Raw genomic sequence first — 14,992 nt, 5'->3', positions numbered from 1 at the left:
CCATCGTAAAATTAGGACTTCAGGGATTAAATAACAAAAAAATCTCACTCCAGTATCTGCTAGAATAAATGATCTGAATTTTTCTCTTTACTGAGAAGAGTGTGCTGAGATCAAGGCTATAACTGGTTGAGAAGTTCATGGAAGTTTCTGAATTGATGATGTCAAATTGCTTCATGACTCAATGCCTTTGACAGTGAGTGAATAAAATGTTTGTTCCCAGCCTAGAACTACTGACTTGTACAGCAATCATGTAGCCAAACTAACTGACCTTATTTGCAGAGAATCGTCACAATGGGGTGAGCACAGCCTTAAAGCAGAGTTGGTTCTGCCTGTACAGGCTGCCAGGCAAAGGCTGGAGCAGAGGACAAGTTGCCAGTACAAAAGGCAAGATCAGGAAAAGTCATACAGTGTTGTTATTTTTAAAAATTACTTCCTGTTTGGGTGAATTGACACAATGTTAAGATCTGATTATGCTTATTAGAGAGATTCCTCTGCCCGAAACAAAGTGCAGGTGAGACCATGTGCCAAAGTCAATAGTACGGATTTTATTTAAAAGTAAATATCAGGCGGAGAGAGACAGAGAAATAGAAGAGAAGAGAGAGTGAGAAACAGATTAAGTAGGAAGACGGGCACCACCCCCATGGATCCAGTGGCATTCTGTTGCTCCTTTTCACCCTGCTCCCATTGGGGGCCCCAGGAAACATGGAGTTCAATGGATTATTATATGTTCAGGTGTATGCAGGAATGCCCAAACACCTCCTCCCTGGCAGGGAGCAGACCTCTGGCGGAAGGCCTCAGGAATGAGTCTGAGGGTCTTTGATGATTTATGACCCCTTCTAAGACATGAGAGCTGCCTCCTGTACAACTGAGCCAAAACTCCCCAAACCCCCCAAATCTCTCCTCCTTCCCCTCAGCTGGAAGGAGAGCGTGTACACCTGGCCTTGGCAAATGAGTCTGTGGACTATGGCCTCCCCCTGCCCGAAACAGACAGAGCTGATTTTCAGGACAGCTGCTGAAATTACTTTCCTTGTGGATACCTTCTTCTCCCCCAGCTTTGTTTACTTCTCCCTGGACCTGAGATAATTGAAATTAGTGATGCCCTGTTCTTTTGTGTGGCCACTCAGGTGCCTGATTGTCCTTTTCCAGGGATGCTGCTGTGGGGCAGATGAATGATAGTGGCTCACTGCTGCAGACATATCCCCTTCCCTAGAGCTTCTAGCCTTGCAGTCCCTGCTTGGGAATTTACAGACTACTTTGTAAACTAAGAGAAACAATGCAAATCAGAGACAAATGGTCTACTTTGCTTCTCTATTTAAAGTACTCGGATTATTTTAAGTAATGATTTGCTGAAGACATCAAAACTATGGCTGATAAACTATAAGAAAGCCTCAATTTGTTTTTTTCATCTTACAAAGACAGTACAAATCTACTTTTTAATAAGCATTTCTGATCCCCCAAACTTCTTCAGCCTAGTTCTCCCTGACAACACAGTGGCTAATTTCCAAGATAAGAGTTATTCTTTATCTAATTGAAGAAAATCTGTTGGAGAACAGAATATTAGACAATAAGAAATCTCCCTATTTCAGTAATACCGTGGCAGAGAAGTTCTTGAAGACAAGATAGGAAGGACACGATTTTGGGGTTTCAGTTTCCTCTGCATTGAGAACATCTGTGTCTATAAGAGGGGATAGGGGAGAGGGCAGTGGGGGTGAGGGGGGGTGGGAAGGGAGCAGACATGGTGAAGATGGCAAGGAGTATATTTATCTACCCTCTCCCCAGGTTTCTGGCTGATGTTCTCCTTTAGAGGGGAAAAGATCCTCTCCTTGTCCCTGCTTACCTCCTTTAGATAAAGGTCCATCCAGCCCGCAGGACTTGGGAGTAGCTGAAGCTGTTGCTGAGGAATTCCCCGTGGGTCTTGGAGTCCTTCCTTCTAAGATCAAACTTGGCAGCTACAGGGAGCTCCAGCAGCTTTTATAAGTAAATGTGGGAAGGTAGATTATAATTTATACTGCCTGGATTACACAGTGTGCTTACTCCTTCCCACCCTTATTATCTCTTCAGACTTCAAACTGTACTGCCAAAGACCAAACATTTTCTGCATAAACATTAAAGGAAAAACACAATTACAACTCAGTCCCAGAATGAATCCTGAAGGAGGAAAGAGGGGTGAAATGTGCTGCTAGTGACTTCCAATTTTCTTTGTGCTTATTTTTACTTTTCCCCTTTTACAATTTTTAAAATATGCAAGACATATTTTGAGATGTGACAGTAATAAAAAGAAAAAGCTTCAAAATTATTATTTTTATTGTGCTAACAAGCATTTTAATCTAGGTTATTTTTGTCTTAAATAAAAAATATATATTTTATCAGCAGTAGCAAAGAAGTGTTGTGTTCATATACGGAGATATGACTATTAAAGAGCAGACCTTTATACTGAATATTTCTTCTTAGGATATTCTTGCAAATGCAGAATCATAGAATAGTTTGGTTTGGAAGGACCCGTTAAAAGTAAACTAGTCCAGCCCTCCTGAGATGTGCAGTGACATCTTCAACTAGATTAGGTTACTCAGTAATTAGTACTTAGAGCCCAGTTCATCCTGGTCTTGAATGCTTCCAGGGCTGGGTCATCCACCACCGTCCTGGGCAACCTATGTCAGCATTTCACCACTCTTATTGTAAATAATTTCTTCCTCATATCTAATCTAAACCTACCCACTTTTCAGTTTAAAACCATTCCCCCTTGTCCTATCACTACACACCCTTGTAAAAAGTCCCTCTCCAGTTCTCTTGGAGGACTTCTTCAAGTACAGGAAGGCCACAATTAAGTTTTCCTGAACTCTTCTCCAGGCTGAACAAATTCAACTGTCTCAGACCTCAGAAAAAAAGGTGCTCCAGCCATTTTGTGGCCCTCCTCTGTGCCTGCACCATACCCACAAGTGGGATGCATTCCCCTACTTGAGTACCTTTTTGAGTGATACCTGGGATAGGAGCAAACCAAATCACTACAGCTGCGCTCAACACCAGACATTCAATACAGCCAACATGAAAAGTTGAGAATGAGTTGAGAAGCAAGCTACAGCAATATTTGTTGCTGTCTGCCTCCAAAAGCTGAAGATTTTGCTAACTTTTCTGGTTATTCCTGGATTTGTAGAGTTCTTTAGTATTATGCAAACACAATTCCCTTTATCATAGAAGGATATCATGTATCAGGATACACAAAGCTAAGTAAATGCTTTGTTATCTGCATTCTTGAGCTACAAAAACCCCTGTAGCATCAGGGGCCCCCTCAGAGACCCCTACAAGGACAAAGATGCCTGGAAGCTGATTGCTTTCAGATATTCATTCTTGCAACCCTTATATTGCAATAGCATCTAGAATGACTCTGCAGGTGGGCACCTCATCAGAGGATAAGTAGTCCTCACTCCACAACAGCTTTGGGAGAGAGCTCTGGACTTAATTGCAAACTGAAAGGGAAAGCTGTGTGGTACCCACTTAAGTACCACTTTACACCACAGGTACCCTAAGAAACAGAAAGTCATCAACTGTTGATCCCCAGCAGCAAGGAGAACTCTGCACTTTCCTCTCTCACTGGTGCTCTTGAAATCATCAACGAGGTTCAATCAGAATTAAACAAAAGCCGAGCAAGTAATTTCTTGCACATGTGATACTCAACAACACAGTGCTTGAAACATCCTAAGCCAGTGATAAACTATGAGGGTATTGGTTCAACTTCACTAACAGATCATGTCATTCTTTCCCTCCCTCCCCCCACCTTTATGCTCCTTACTCCTTTTTCCCATGGTTTCAAACTACTGATATCCAAAATCTAGCCCACTCCTCTGACACCAAACATATTTGCTGACAATACACACACAGTGTGCAGGTGGGTGACTTAAGAAAGCTCCTAGGTACGAAGTGAGCTTGGATTAGTATTGCATACCCTGCTGATTACCAGAACAATTTAAAAGGGTGCAGGGAAAAAGAAAAATCTATAAAAAGCTGTGTGCCCCTGTGATTTTCAGCCCTTTGAAAAAGTAAGAAAGAACAGAAAAACACCCCTGGTGTGTGGTTAAGATAACTACAAAGGAACTATTCTTAGCACGTTCCTTCAGTAAAATGAAGGGTGCTTTGATTGCATTTTTTGGCCTTCCTAATCTGACAGATATTGATGGATAATTCAGAACAGCCAAAATCTTTGTTCTAAAAACATTGACTCATACATGTTACACCCAGATGTTTTATTGGATTCTTAATAGATATCAAAGCTTCCTTTAAAAACTTGGAAGTTGCATTTCATACATTTAAGAGTGTATGCACGTAGGGGAGGGAAACGATAAAGAGAAGCTCTATTAAGAGCAGCTCAGAAAGGAGTATTTATGCCCCCCAACATGGACACTCTAAATACAACCCCTCCCAGCACTTTGTTTCTGCCTAATCAAGTTTGAAAATGAACAGCACCAAGATCCTTAATGTGCAATTAGGGCCTTGCAGGCTGGTCTCTCCAACAGGTACAGGAGCTTGTGTGTAAACATTCCAGCACTGACCTTCCCACCAGCTCCTGGGGTGGCAGCAGCAACCACCATACCTGGCAGAACATCCTTGTGACTTCTGAAAACTGGCCCATTGTCTCATCCAGAGGTAAAGAGCTCCAGTACCCCACCTCCATAGGATTCAAGGAAGAATTCTTTCATCTGAGAGCATGTGGGGGAGACACCCCCACACCACAAACAGGGTTTTATTTCAATAAATCATGAATGAAAGAAAGCAAGGCACCCACGGGCACTCTCAGCAGCATTCTTCTCCCTCAGAGTCCCCCAACCACTAACACCAGAGAGCAGCTGAACAGGCACATGACTCTGAAAATAAAGAGACAATTCCATGTGGGAAATAAAGACATGCACACAAATCAGACACAGAAGAGCAGAGACCGCAGGTTGCGGCAGGGGTTTGGGAAATGCAATGCTGTGAAACTTGCAGAATTTCCAAGTTATTTCGTGCTGTTGCCCCAGCTTGATTCTCACCAGCTCCTCATAGTGGAAGCTTTTATGTACTGGCTATCCCACCTTGCAGTCATTACTGGACAAACTCAGTAAAGAGGGTATTCACCCCTTCACAAGGTAAACAATCAAACAAGATGGTAAATATACCATCTCTTCCTAAGAACAATATTCTTCAAGGTGCTATGCATTTTAGTAGAGAATCCTCCTAATAGAAAAACAAACAAGAACAAATGCAATGTAATGAGTAGCAACCATAGACAGAATTTCTGATCTGTCAGGAGTCAGAGGTGAAGTTCTGCTGCCAAAGAGCTCTTTTCATTCCTCAGCATGTCAATGAAATCAGTCACTGACAGAGACAGATATGACATATTGCAACAGGGAAAAGATTCTCCAGGGCAAATAGGATTAGGTCATCCTTCTGTGCATGTTTGCAGTAGCACAAAGAGTTTGTTAAACAGTAAAGCCAGGAAATTTCCAAAGTCAGTTTTAGACAATTCATTGGTAAGAAAGCTACCCGGTTAAATGTTGACTGCTGTTCTAGTTTAGACTAGTGTAGTCTGAAACCAAAAATCCCAGAGCATTAGCATCACTAGCTGGGAATGCAAGATCCAGAAGTATTTTCATTAACAATGTGAAGTACAGTACAGGAAGAGAGATTTCCTGGGGCCACCTCACCAGCTGAGCTAAAATTCTCTGGAGTTCTTCAGAGAAGTTTCAATTATTCACATAAAGGCAAAGACAACAGCTGTACTTTTAAAGATGGATTCTGAAAAAAAAAGCAACTAGTAGAAAAGTGCACTCTTTAAAAGACCTTTATTTTGATTGCATGGTTACAATTCATTTATGCTTACAGTTAGATTCTTCCCAAATAATATTTCATAGCTCACCATGTACACAGTGTATTCTCTATCATTCTGCTATGGAAGAACTTTATAAAATACAGATTAAGTGACTTTTTTATCTGTACACTTTTCAGATTAGTTAATCAAGATTAAGTAAAAAGGCAAATAGATTAATTGGCAAAAAAGTGGTTTTACATTTTTAATATATTAGTACAAAATGGCACAAAAGGAAAAAAGGTCATTTTAAAGGCTATAAGCATCAAACTTTTTAAATGCTTTCAGTCAGTTCAACTGATTTAACTTAATTTCAAATACCAGTGTTGAACTTGGAATTGAATTTGTAATCTTCTTTTCTTAAGCTGTGTGATAGACATCGCATACAACTTTGCACCTGTTCATGGAAACTAAATCACAGCAGTTTCAGAACAGTGACATTCAAGTGCAGCTAGGAAGTTGAGAATTTCTATTCTTCCCAGTAAGTCTATGAAGTCACAGACTAGAGCATATTTTCGTATAACCAAATTCACTCATGCACACTTCAGATGCAAAGATACCAGACGTGTGCAATAAAACACAGTATTTCTTAATGCAAGGACTGGAACAAAAAATTCACATAACTACATCATTCAACCTCCCTACCTTTGCAGGAGGCTTCCAGACATAACCATACTTGATGCCAGATATAGAGATAAATGGAACATTTAAAAGATTTCAAGCAAACTGAAGGCTTAATTCACAGGCTTCAGGTATAAAAGAGAGATCACATCAACTTCAGCAACCTATGTTTTATGTTTGAACCACCCATATCAAATGGGTAGGTGAATGTGATGGAAGGGAAAGAGAGAAGAAATATTTCTAACTTAAAAATAAATTCTGAGATGTGAATTTGTTGCCTCAAGCAACAATTCAGGAGTTTGTTTTGGCAGCAATATTTAGCAATACCCCAAAAGATAATTACCCACCCTGTCAACACAAGTTATCATTACTTTGATTAGCCCCCTAAACCTTAAGATGTTTCTTGCTTAAGTTAACGGAACAGTTTATGATCTTGATTGTTATTTTCCTGGTATGACAGCACCCACATCTGAGAGGCCAGGCAGCTATACTGATGGCAGTACTGAGAACATTATTTCTGAGTTTAAAACAAAAAGTCTTATAAAAAAAGTGTGATGAAGTACAGAACCACTATTTTACTCAGCTTCACAATGAGCAAACCATGACTATGAATTTCCTAATTTAAATACAAATCACAAAGCTTTCTCCAGAGACTTATCTTGCAATTAACCATATGATGACTCCAACAAGCAATGCTCCAACAGCAAGTATAATAATGAGTATGCACATCTTCTTTCGAGATCTTTGCTGGCAAAAGAGAAAAAACAAAGTTGATTGAAAACTGTACCACATCAGAAAACTATTCAGATGCTTTTATGGTCCTACTACTTGCGCATTCTAACTAAATTGTGTCCTTACATATAAAGACAATCAAGACATCTAAAGATGTTTAAGGAAAAAAAACCTATCTACATTACTTTATGGCTATATTATTCAACAGAATTATTTCAGTGGTATTTTCTGGTACACATAATAAATTAATTAAAGAAAACACAGTAATGTAATGAATGGATGTAATCAGAACTCCGGGGCAAGTAACATGAGGTGACAGCATAGAGAGGAAAATGGACAATCAGTTGCACAACAGAGAAAGTAGAAATGGTCTGCTAGAAAAAAAAAGACTATTAGTGTATATACAGAAAGGAACAACAGATTAAAATTTTGGGCTGCTATGTATCCATTCACAGTTATTTTAAAGGTGTTTTTGCCAAGTTTTTTAGGTAGAACTTGCTCCCAAAGAAAACAAAAAAAAAAAATACCACAAACGAAAGAGACATGACTAGAGAACCACTTAAATACATGTCATTAAAATAAAGTCCAAGCTATGAGCATGTTGAAAACTTTCACATTTCCCATACAGGTCTACAACTTGAGATACCAAAGCACTCAATAGCAGCAGCAGTCTTTCATCCTTTACCTGAAGGGTATAGAATCTGAAGGTTTCCTTCAGAGGATAGAAGAAAATTACCAAATGGGTTTCTCAGACTCTTGCTAATAGCCAAGGAATAACAACTCAGATCTTGGGATTCTAGGCCATAGTCCCAGAAGTAAAGACAGTCCGTGCTGTACTTGGCAAAAGTTCTTCTGCCTGGGTGGTTTTGATGTTTTGGGGCTTTTTAATTTTTTCTCTCTGAAGAACATCTGTGTCAGTTCTTCATAGAAGCTGTCAGTTCTCTGACCAGTAATAGCCAGACCACCACATTTCATAACAATTCTCTTCTTCTAGTTTTATTGTCTCATTGCCACTTCTCCCACCATCAGGCTAAGATTTCTTCATGTCATTGTTTTATTTGCTAGAACTCAATCAGCTTGCTGGAGTACCTTCCTCTTCTGTCCATTATCATCTCCTTACACTCACAATCTCTTCCTTCTGCATGTGGCTGACCCCCCTCTTACCAGAAATTCACTGAAGTCAAACATTTCCCCTGTAATACTACTTAGCAAGGCATGGCAAACTTAATTTCAACATACAACTGATCATCCTTTCCACAAGTGCTGAAGCAGCCTGGCTTTGCCCATATTGCTCTGCTGTGTGAATGCACTCCACAGGGCAGATGGATGATACAGAGCTCACCTAACCACAAAAAGGAGCTGTAGGAGTATCAACAGCCTTGTCCCTCCCAGCATACCTGGGCCTCTAACACTTCCTTGAGAGGGTCAGGCCAGATACAGCAGTTGCTGAAATTTTTCAGCACCTTGGAACAAGGATAAGTTTTCAAGGAAAGGAAAGCAGATCCAAAGCAAACTACACAGTCCTTTCATCCAAACATAGAGCAACTCTGCAGTGTTTGGTGCCTCTTGCAAGACCCACTGAACAGAAGCTTGTCAAGTATTGATAACCTTCCTTTGAGATCAGAAGATCCTTTCCTCCTCAAAATAAATCATGAAGCTTTTAATTTTAAATTTCAACCAGGAAACTTATACCTTCCACTGAAATTTTTGGCTGCTATGATTTTTTTCCTGAATTTTTAAAGTATCAAAATAGGAGTCATCAAACATACTTAATGTGACAATAAGTCCCACTGAGAATACAGTTCAAGGATGCATCCCCTCTCCTACTTCTGAAATCAGCAGGCAGTCTTTCAGACATTCTGTCACTCATTTACTGCTCTAGCTACTACTAACACGTATAAGAGGATTTTTTTAAAAAGAAGTCTAAGGACTAATTCTAACTTAAAGGGGAAGATTAATTACTAATACGATTATTTCTATTAAGTTCCAAAAATGTTTCAAAGAAATGGCATTTAAAGTTATTGAAGGTCTTTTCAAAAAAGTTTGACAGTTTAAAATATGTTTTTAGCATCAAAGTAGCAAGTAAAAAAAGCTGGATATATACAGCTTCAGGGAGATTTTAGACAGCAAAAATTGGTAATAACTGGCCACATTTTCAGAAGATTTTCCTGCCTATCTTCTCTACTCCTCCAGTGATCTCCAAAGGCTTGCTCTCCCATATACAGGAACCTTTAACTTTTTGAATTATAAAAGTAGGAGTCTGTTTGTGTAAGGTTTTTTTGTTGGTTTTGGGATTTTTGTTTGTTTGTTTTAAGTAAAGGTGTAACTCCAGGCACTCTCATAGAATCTCAGAAAATACTGAAACAGTCTGGCTGGAAACAGCCTTACAGGAAGCCCAAAGCTTTCAGAAGTCACTGACTTATTTTATATTGACCTAGAAATACCATTGTAGTCTAACATAAACCTTTAAGTCTCCAAACTTAAGGCAACTTGCTAGGCAAAATCTGAAGTGCATAAGAAAGTGTAAGTCAGGACTACTGGAGGACATTTTCACACAACTGGTGTTACCTGGTAGTTCGCTGCTCTTGACAGCTGCTGGTTTGCTTGCTGCACATGTACATCTGCACTTTCCACATTGGCTTCTATGCTGTCTTTGTTTTGAAAAGAAAGATTGCAAATTTTGTTAAGTCATAACCCAGACAAAGGTTTGGAATGCTGAAATACACTTGAGAGCATACAAACAGCTACCCCAAAATGCTGTTGTCTTCATCAGTATTCATCAGTGTACCTTCTATTATGAAAGCTTGATCCATCCTACACTTATGCCTGAGCTCACTCCAGAACTGCCCAGGCAATAATTGGCTGAATTCATGTCAGGCAACAGCTCTCCTGTTCTGCATGCAAGGCTAAAACTTCGATACCAACCAAGGCAGAAGTTTTTCAGTATTTCTACCTTTTTTTTTCATTTTTAAATTACCTTTTACTTGTCCTCCAACTTGCTACTGACTACTCTCTGCTCAGATTAAAAGAAGTCCTAAGGTTTATGAAACAGAGGCGATGGACCAAACAATACCCAAGAGGCATGATTCTAGTTTGGTGTTCTATCATATTGACACAGATTGTATTTTTTCCAATTTTATGTACAAACAGTTCTAAAAACTACTTTAGAGATATTTTATACACATGAAAAATTACATGCTTTAAACTAGATTTTAAGCACTCTTTCTTACTGTATTCCCAGTCATCTCAGCCAGTCTACCCATTATTAGGTTCTATCTGATTTGCCTTAGCGTTGATAGTGTCATTAAAGGAATTTTTCAAGCAAAAGGAAGTTCTACACTGCAGCTCGCCAGAGAAAGTGAATAAAAAAATTTCAGGTAATATTTGAATTGGACTTACCTATTACATCACCTTGTTCATGAATCATCATTCCTAGATCTTTGAAAATTTCATTGATGTCCATAATATCAGCCTGCAAAATGAAATCATTAATGTACATCACACATTTAAGCATCTATGCACATTATTTAGATAGAAATACTGTTCTTTCTCCTCCAGGATGTGCATCCATGACTCCTTATACTACAGGATGAAAAAAAAATCCTTAATGTGCTTATTTTAAAAGTTTTTCTCGTACTTTGAGACCAAGTTCATGAAGCCCTTACTTACAAGAGTTTCAATGAAATAGAATGAAATGTTCAAAAAAGTCCACTTAAAAATGAACACGATGAACAACACATTGGAAAGACGTGTGACAAGAGGTATAATTTTGCTACATTTATGTTCACTGTTTAAAACAGTTCTGTTTTATGACCATATTGGAAAAAAATTGTATGTATCTTTTCTTGCAATCACATAAGCACTCTTATTCCACAGCAGAACCACTGAAGTTAAACACAGTATATCAAAACATGGCTTTCATATAGTAGATTTCAAATGTACATTTCACATCTAAAGGTAATATTTGCAGTTTGAAGGGAAAAACCACACCCACAGACAAATCCAAACTACTCAAGATTCATGCCACCAATCAATGTTCATGCACTTTTAAAAATGCTATTTCTTTGGAACATCAAAAACATGTTCTGCTGTAAAACCACTTGTACTTACTTCAAGCTGCCTAATGGAAGATTCCCTCTCCTCAATAAGACGGAGGTCATCTTCTGTAATTTCTTCATCTTGCACTTGTGTTTGTGGTTGACTATCACACAAAAAAAACCCCAAAACCGAAACCCATGCAGAATTGAACAAACACAATGAGAAATTATTCAGAAGGATAAAACTACAGTTAGGTACATAGCACATTTTACATTATCAGTCAATAAAATGTGTGGTTTTACCCTTGTCTGTGCCTGGCTAACAGAAATGGTATAACCATCACAGCTGTGGTGTAGCAGAGCTGCTGGAGCAGTGCTGCACAGAGCAGGGGACTGACTGGAAATTCTAAGTATGAATACAAGGTCAAAGTTCCTTCTAAATTATCAGAGTAACTGCAGAGTTTACATCTATCTGAGTAACAAAAAAGAATTTGAGACTAAGAAACAGTTCTTAAAGAATATGGAAGTAATGGGAGTTCCCAGTAAACACTGGGCCCTTATCACAAAAGTTTTACTTTATTCAATTTGGAGTCTTGTTCCCTAAATTTGGGCCCCAGAGAACCCAAATGCAGCTTAGGGGAGCTTAAGGACACGTCTGCAGCTGAAGCATCAGGATAAAAGGAGGGACATTATGTGAACTGCTTCTTTTTCTCCCCATGTATGCCATCAAAGTATCTTCTTTATGCTAAACACCAAAAAAAATCATGGCCAGCTTGCTTCCCTGCAGGCCGTTCATTATTCTGAGCTAGGATAAGGCATATTAAGTGATTCAACCTACCTGTCCCAAGAGACAAGTGTTCCTTCTTTGTAGTTATCTTCTGGAGCCCCACCCTACATGATCAGTGTTTAAAAATATAAATAAAACATTATACCCCTGAAAAGAGCACTGGCAGCATTTCTATAAGGAGTCAATAGTGGGAGGTTTCTGGTAAGTCAAACTGAAACATGATTCAACATGTTCTCTCTCATCCTGATTTTGCTTTATGCATGCATAAGGCTGAAATATGAGGAAAAGCATTCAGCTCACTAACTGCCTGCTACAACTTACAAGTATAGAATGTGTATTGGCACAGAGTGAAAAGGCAAAATTGATATACTGACAAGGAAAATCTGAGGCTATTCAGCACTTCTCCACCTTAATACTCCACTGAAATCTGGCAATTCATTCTTCCCCAAAAGAAAAAATCTGTTGATATGTACAGGTAGAGCAAAAGCATTTAAAAATCTACTAGAAGTTGCTTTTGCAAGATTACAGCATGAACACAGGGGCAGTTCATTCCTCTGTGTGACAAAGGAAAGGAAAAAGTAACAGTTGTCCAGGGAGGGTATTACAACTTAATGCAGCCTTTACTATGAAATCATATAGCACATGTTCTGCAGCATGTAGACTCAGCTATAAGCTAAGTACCACCGTGGAGGCAAATCTGACACAGAACACCACTAACACCAATGTAAAGAATATAGTGGCACATTTTCTGATACTTACAGACACCCTTGAGCTGGCTCTTACTCTGGCTACAAAGTCTTTTTCCTTCTCAGCAGCTTGCCTTTGGAGTCTTTGGAAATTTGTTAGTGCTGTGGTGAACTCTCCCACAAGACGGTCTTTCTGTATTTTTCTTTGACGCTGTAGGAGAAAAAGTTTTACCAAGTCAAATGAGCTCAGGCTTTTCAAGGCTTTACTATTTCCAGTCTGCTAAATACCAAGGCATATATATCCTTCCTTCTAAACTGGTGTAAGGGAAGGCTGTCAACAAAACCATTTGCAATTCCATGGACAAGCTTTCTTTCCTTCTAGGATAACATAACCACACAAATTAAGGTATTTAAAGAAGAAATCAATGTATTTATTTTCATTTAACAACTGTAAATGAGCAGTGATAAGAAAGCTTCTACCTTCCTTACTATCCACTGATTGTAAAATGTTCTGCTTTGTTGTGAAATATTTTGACACCAGGAATGCTAAAATATGCAGAGGTGACTGAATATAGAGGGGAGGAAGGGTGCATAAAAGAAAGAACAGAGCACTTAATATGTATTTTACATAAATGCTGGAAATACATATTGAACTGAATCCAGCAGTGGGTTCACATACTCCCTTAAATCCTTTAAAACAGATCCAGAAATACTTGTCCTATCCTTTCAGGTTTGTTTTTTTTTTCAAGATGTAGTGAGGGGAAGGGGAATATTGGGCACTCAGGAGAGCCTCCACCATATTTTCCTAAATATATGCATTCATCAACCCTTACAATTTTCTGAAAGGTTGTCATTTGCCATTCATGAATCTGTTATTTATGCATTTCATTAAGAAATAGCTTTGATAAAAGGGTAAAATTAACCTGTAAAACATTTCACTGTGAACTTTTCAACTCCAGATAAGCAAACAGAAAAAACCCAACAAACTAAAGATACTTTGCCTGAACTAGAGGTTATATACCAAGATCAAGTTCTAACACTGCTGTTAGAAGTTTACAGCTTGACAGGATGAGCACACATGGATCAAAGCCTGCCATTTGAACTCAGTGTTTCAAGACCATTCACTTTTCCAAAGGCTCCTTACTAACTACCCGCAGACCAGGCTAGTTGTTTAAGTGACAATAATCTGAATCCATGTTTTCTAGGATCCTGTTGTTCTTCCCTTATTTAAGTGACAGATTTTGCTAGGATAAGAAACCACAGGAGGGCAGACAGGAGTGTGCTAACCACAACAGCCACTTCACATATTTCTGACTGAAAGATTTTACACACACCTCAGAAAGAAGATTGATTTAGTAACAGCTCCTGTCTAGTCCTCTTGAGAAAGGAAAAGCCTGTGACAAGACATAGCATATGCTGATCTGAATGATGCAGAACAGACATACTGTGATAATCAAATTATTCAGACAGTGAGTGAACAGTGTTTTGGCACACAATTCCTTGACTCTGGAAGCAGTCAGAGTGCTGGCAGAGTCAGACACAGCATTGCTGCAATGGATTACAAAGTGTCCAGCTACCTGAAAAAGCAGAAAGGCACAGAACATCGCCTTGATTCCCACTACTTCAGTCACACTACTTCGTTCCTGATACATAAAAACAAGTTTGGGACAAGTCTGGATGGCAACAAAATATTCTTACATTTTAGTGTGTTCCCGCATTGTGCAAATATGTTGACTAACTAACGAAACAGTGCTTTGAAAACAGGAATAAAGAAATTAAGTGGCTCAAATACTTTACATGAGCCAACATAGTCAAACAAGCCATGCTTTTTAGTTTTATACCTGTTCACTTGTTGCAGGCAAAGATCCAAACTCTTTAATGTATTTGTCAGTTTCTTTGGCAAGTTGGTTGGTGTATTGCTGCTTCTGTTGCCTAAAACCAAATGCAAATTTTTATTAGAGACCATCAGGTTACTTTGCTAATTTCACTGATTCTCAAAAAAACATCAGTACTAAAACCTTCTCTGAAGCACACAAGGCCATCTTTATTCTGTTGTTTGCTGTAAAGGCATGAAATCATGGATTCCAGGCAAGACAGGTGTTGAAGAAGGTGTATTCTGCAGTGTGACAACATAATTAATAATTACTCACTTTTTTTTTTGCCCTTAGGTTTCCTCTATTTTATTCATGTGCAGTAATACATTTGTAGTCATTATGAATACATAAATATACTTCCGATTTTATCACACAATCCTTTAGCAATATTCACTTTTATTTTGTTCTGAAGCAACTCA

At 38.7% G+C, this 14,992-nt stretch overlaps 1 protein-coding gene across 1 annotated transcript in view; it reads right to left on the bottom strand.

Moving 5' to 3' along the window:
* Positions 1-5,794: 5,794 nt before the first annotated feature.
* STX7 (syntaxin 7) overlaps positions 5,795-14,992 on the bottom strand; it is a 31,305-nt gene continuing 22,107 nt past the window's right edge. Inside the window, exons 4-10 of the mRNA XM_030946239.1 lie at positions 14,541-14,631; positions 12,773-12,910; positions 12,065-12,117; positions 11,300-11,390; positions 10,589-10,661; positions 9,758-9,840; positions 5,795-7,204 (exon numbers count right to left, since the gene is read on the bottom strand). Of these exons, the coding sequence (XP_030802099.1) occupies positions 7,112-7,204; positions 9,758-9,840; positions 10,589-10,661; positions 11,300-11,390; positions 12,065-12,117; positions 12,773-12,910; positions 14,541-14,631 (622 nt within the window). The 3' untranslated portion in view covers positions 5,795-7,111. The remainder of the gene's footprint in view (positions 7,205-9,757; positions 9,841-10,588; positions 10,662-11,299; positions 11,391-12,064; positions 12,118-12,772; positions 12,911-14,540; positions 14,632-14,992) is intronic.

The sequence above is a fragment of the Camarhynchus parvulus genome, chromosome 3 (genome assembly GCF_901933205.1).
Source record: "Camarhynchus parvulus chromosome 3, STF_HiC, whole genome shotgun sequence".
Taxonomy (NCBI): domain Eukaryota; kingdom Metazoa; phylum Chordata; class Aves; order Passeriformes; family Thraupidae; genus Camarhynchus; species Camarhynchus parvulus.
Note: the sequence above shows the minus strand (reverse complement) of the source record. Positions and strands in the feature narration are given on the sequence as shown.